At 40.0% G+C, this 4,847-nt stretch overlaps 1 protein-coding gene across 3 annotated transcripts in view; it reads right to left on the bottom strand.

Moving 5' to 3' along the window:
* The window catches only part of LOC123961144 (copine-8-like), a 133,368-nt gene extending 128,871 nt beyond the window's left edge, over nt 1-4,497 (bottom strand). For 2 of the 3 annotated variants that reach the window (XM_046036267.1, XM_046036269.1), the window contains exons 1-2: nt 4,457-4,497; nt 1,649-1,775 (exon numbers count right to left, since the gene is read on the bottom strand). In XM_046036267.1, coding sequence (XP_045892223.1) covers nt 1,649-1,775; nt 4,457-4,481 — 152 coding nt within the window. In that variant the 5' untranslated portion in view covers nt 4,482-4,497. Of the gene's footprint in view, nt 1-1,648; nt 1,776-4,153; nt 4,176-4,456 lie in introns of those variants that run through there. The other variant, XM_046036268.1, reaches the window with a different exon arrangement.
* Between the last annotated feature and the right edge of the window lie 350 nt (nt 4,498-4,847).

The raw sequence follows: 4,847 nt of genomic DNA, 5'->3' as shown, positions 1-4,847 counted from the left end.
AAAAAAAAATTTCCCCCCCCCCCCCCCCCGCAGAGACGTGGAGAATCAATAATAAAGAACACTAAAGTAGAGCTAAAACAGGCAGCTAAAACAACTCGATCAGCAGAAAATGAGTCAGCAACTATTTTAAGTATCATTTAAGTTTCTTTTCTATCAATGTGCTGCTTTTCTTTGTCTTATGTGACCGTAAAGTCAATATGTTTGGTTTGTATAACCAAAAAGGAGTAAATTAAAAGATGTCACGTTGCGCTTTAGGAAAACGTGGCGAGCATTTATTCCTACTTTCTGGAATTTTATTGACCAACGGTAAGAAAATAATCTGCAGTGTGATAGAAATTTGATATTTTACTGTGTTTACTGTTTCACCCTGCATGCTTCATTATTATAGACCAATGTTTGACTGTGTGGTTTTTGATCATTTTATTATGTTACAGCTAAGTGAAGTTTCCCACGGGAAAGATGCTCGTTAGAGAGTTTTCTTATCTGACCGTCCTTGATAGGCCTTCATCTCAGGACAGTTGGTCCCTACTCCCTTCCTCCCTGACATAGCTGAGTAATATAAAGTCACCTGTTTCTTCACTGGCGCTTGGTCTTACACTCTGCAGACTGTTTGTCTGTATGACCCTTTGCAAAGAATAAAACCCTGAAAAGACGTCTAGATGGTCTATAATAATGAAGCATGCAGGGTGAAACAATAAACACAGTAAAATATCAAATTTTCATCACAGCAGATAAATCAATAATCAAATAATACATTGTTAGTTGCAGCCCTACACTGAGGTAGTTCTGGAAGCTTGTGGTGCATAAAAAGCTTACAAAGACACCTTATTATTTTTACCTTAATGTGTCACCTATCTGTATACTCCCAGAAGACAGATAGATCCAGAAAATTGGGATGAATAAATATAGTATAAAATATATTCAAGCTTTGACTGGGGGTGCCTACGTTAAGCGAGTCTTATCTTCAAGTTGCAGCTTCCAGAAATGACTTCCTCCCTCCCAATCCCTCACTTTCTATCTTCATCTACAGTATACCCCTATTAGTGCTACAGTAAGAAAGGAGTGGAGAGGATGTTGCTTCACTAGTAACACTGCCACAATCTGAACCAAACACACTGTCCAGGCTTGCTTCATCCAGTCTCCACGCTCAAAATGATCCTGAGGGGGAAAAAATCTAAGTTTGTGGAATATAACTACATAAATGATCTGCTCTGCATGTGGCAGCTGTATCAGAGCTGGAGAAGTGACGGTAGCCTACAGTAAAGACAGCCAACTCCCGACCTCCATCTGACCACCATTCAATGGCAAAATGCTGCAAACAGACGCACAGAATCAGCTGTATTTCCCTCCAACTCTCCATTTAAGTCCCTGTATTATCATTCATTTCCCAATACAATGAGAAACCTGACCCTTATAATGATGCATTTAAAGCTACAATCAGTGAAAATAAACTGTATTTTTGCAATATCAAGGAGTGCGAACGGACTTTCATACAGCATTTACTCTCCATCACATCCATGCATCTTGGTAACCAACAGTCAAGTGTCAAATATCAGCCTATTGATCAGTTTAACATATATAAACATGTTCTTTGTATCTCTAACAGCAGCAGACAGTTTGGTAGGAACCAGCAGCAGTTGGTACTCACCTACAAGAAACCGTGAGTTCAACTTTGGTGGCAGGTATCGCAGCGGTGAAAGGGTCTGCGTCCCCTGTACACGCCATATTCATCGAGCTGCCGCTTGGTCGATCAGAAATCGCCCCGTATCCAGCGCCTTAACGGCGACATGAGAGGAACCAACAGAAGAGAACAGGGGAAATAAACAGCAAGTCTTACAAGGAGAAGATAACAAGCCGTTTGTTTCTGGAAGCGCGAAGCACCGGAGAGAGAAACGCGGACGCGGAGCTGCAGCGCGCCGAAGTCGCGTCTTCAGTGCGCCTCGGTGCTCCGGAGGAGAGAGGACGGTGTGAGGGGAGGGAATAGAGACACACACACACACGCACACACACACGAACACAGAGAGTGTACAGTAGCCTACGTATCGACATGTAAGGACCGAATAGCTTGACAAAGATGAAAGCTCATTTCTCCTTTCTCTTTAGATGAGTGATGATTTAAATGAGTTTAGGGTTTTGGAGATGATATTGTTTGGGATTAAAATGGTCAAGTGTAGTTTGGTTTAGGGCTGGGCTATGGAATTATGAGTTAAAAATCAACTGAAAAACGCAGAGAAATATGTTATATGTATACAGGATAAACATGCTAGTGGCTTTGTTTGTTTGTTTTTTTTAAAGATATCGTCAATTTTTGAATACCCTAGCAGGTCGTTGAAAAACGTACTGCTGTTCTGACAATATTCTTTAGTTTAAATATCTATATGAAAAAAACTGTCTTCCTTCACACAGTAACAAAATATGCTTTTAACCGTTGAGTAAAGTGACCAGATTTCTGAAATGAAAACCAGGGACATTTTTGGTTTGGTGGTCAGTATGTCATTAAAAAATATAATGTTATTATATATGAAATAAAATTGGGGGACACATTCGGTTTTATAATCTGTCAAACACAAAGACATTTTGAGACAGAAACTATAGCTTTTAGTCAATAAGTAGGCCTAGAGGCTGCAGTCACTTTCTGGCAAGTGGAATACTGCATTTTATGTGTTGTTTTGGCCATTTAAAGGTATTTTAAGAGGTAAAAAGTACTAGGTGAGTTATAATCTATCAAATATAACCCTCATGAACATAATGAAGTAATTTCAGGGCAGAATCTACCTTTCAGTCAAGTGACTGCAATCAGGTTTCTGGCAAGTAGAATACTGTATGTTATGTGTTGTTTGTTGAGAGGTAAAAAGTACTAGGTGAGTTATAATCTGTCAAATATAAACCTCATGAATATAATCAAGTCATTTCATGGAAGAAATAACCTTACTGCCAATAATTAGAGGCTTCAATCACTTTCAGGCAAATGGAATACTGCATTTTATGTGTTGTTTAGGCCATTTAAAGGTATTTTAACATGTAAAAAGGACTGGATTGGTTGGTACACAGCAAGTTAAATAATGTAGAGTAATAAGGATAATTTATATATAACTCAGCAGTAAGTCATGTTAATTATAGGATACATTCAGTTTTCTAAATCTAAAAAAGGATATTAGACGTATACGCCTAACAAACACATATTCCATCGGCAGCAACAGGCATCTATTATAGAGGGTTTGCGTTCATGTCACTTCCTCTTCCGGAACACGCTGGACTGAGTGGCAGAACATCTGTAACCATGGCTGCGTTTAGCAAACCGGGAGTAAAACAAGTGATTATTTGCTCAAATTAAAGGCAGTCAGACTCGACAGTGATCCAGCTCTTTCCCATTTTAGATGTGTTGTTTGTGTTTTAGCTGATTCAAGCTAACACTGATGCTGCTCGTCTTTCTGCCACTCAGTGAGCGTAACTGCGTTCTGTGACGTCATGCGCCTACAATCACGTAAAGGTCAGACCTGGTTATGCTATAAAAATGCAAACACTTGTTTGGCCACAATTGTGATTATTCTGTTAAAAGAATCACAAAGACATACCTTTGCGACATAAAGTGATGTTTATTTGCACGTTATGGCTGTTTGATCCAGATAATGCTTAAAGAAACTGGGCAGTAACGTTATATGCTGCGCATCAGTTTCTGGCCACATAAAATCTGATTTCAGGTCCGTTAACACCTTTTACAGTCTATGATTAACACACAGTTAAAAACGGGGACATTTCCGGGGACAGGCCACCAAAACCGGGGACTGTCCCCAGAAAACGGGGATGTCTGGTCACCCAACCGTTGAGGCTTCTATGCAGGTAACGGCCGGCGGCCATCTTTGTTTTAGTTCTAAAACAGGCACAACTTCAGAAACTTGCCTTATTTTAGCATGCTAGCGTGATAGGATTTGCTAATTAGCACTAAACACAAAGTATGCTACAGGTAAGGCCAGGGATGTACTGAGACTAAAAGTCAGCCCGGGACTTTGAGACGGAGAGGCCTTTTATGCGAGCGCCCTTTAGGCGGGCATAACTATTTTTTGCAGTTATTTTAATACGTATTAATGTTTTGTTGTATACAGTGAATCAGATTATGCTGAAGACCTTCAATAAACATCAGGATGACACCTACCTCTTTAGTTTGTATAAGCAAGGTAGCTCTGCACTGAACAAGACCAGGTCAGGCAAGCCTGAGTCAGTCAGAGGGCTAAAATACTTAAATATACTCAAAAACTACAATACATTCCCATAAAATACAGCAGTGTGTATGGGTGTGCATAAAAATCAAATTGCTCATCTTGATCTAGGCCTCTCCCCTGGCTCAGCTTCCCCTGGCTGCTTTTACTGATTGTACAGTTACAAATGCGAGAAGAACATCTGTAATAAACGTGACAATAATCCATTCTCTAATTCTAAAAACACACTGCTCCTTTACCTTTCACTGTTTTGTCTGGTTCCATTTACCTTCTCCTCCTGTTGCTCCTCCTGTCCCTTCTCTCCCTCCTCATCAACATCACTGGGGTCATCATCACCCTGTCCCTGTGCATCACCTCCACAGCTAATCTACATAAAAACATACAGAGATTCCTCGGATAATTTGGCACATTTAGCTGCCTCTTATGCCAACACTTTTTTCTTCTTAATTCTTATTTTTTTTGGTATCACACATATCTTTTTCCTCTTTCACTCTCTTCTCGCCACAATGGTCAGTCCGTCACTGGGTAAGGCTGATGGGTATGTCTTTATGTTTTACAGGTATTTGGTCATAAAACCAAAGTATTGGACACATTTAAATTTCGACCTGCTGGCACTAGATGGAAAAACAG

The sequence above is a fragment of the Micropterus dolomieu genome, linkage group LG22, assembly GCF_021292245.1.
Source record: "Micropterus dolomieu isolate WLL.071019.BEF.003 ecotype Adirondacks linkage group LG22, ASM2129224v1, whole genome shotgun sequence".
Lineage (NCBI taxonomy): Eukaryota > Metazoa > Chordata > Actinopteri > Centrarchiformes > Centrarchidae > Micropterus > Micropterus dolomieu.
This window is presented reverse-complemented; position numbering and strand designations above follow the sequence as displayed.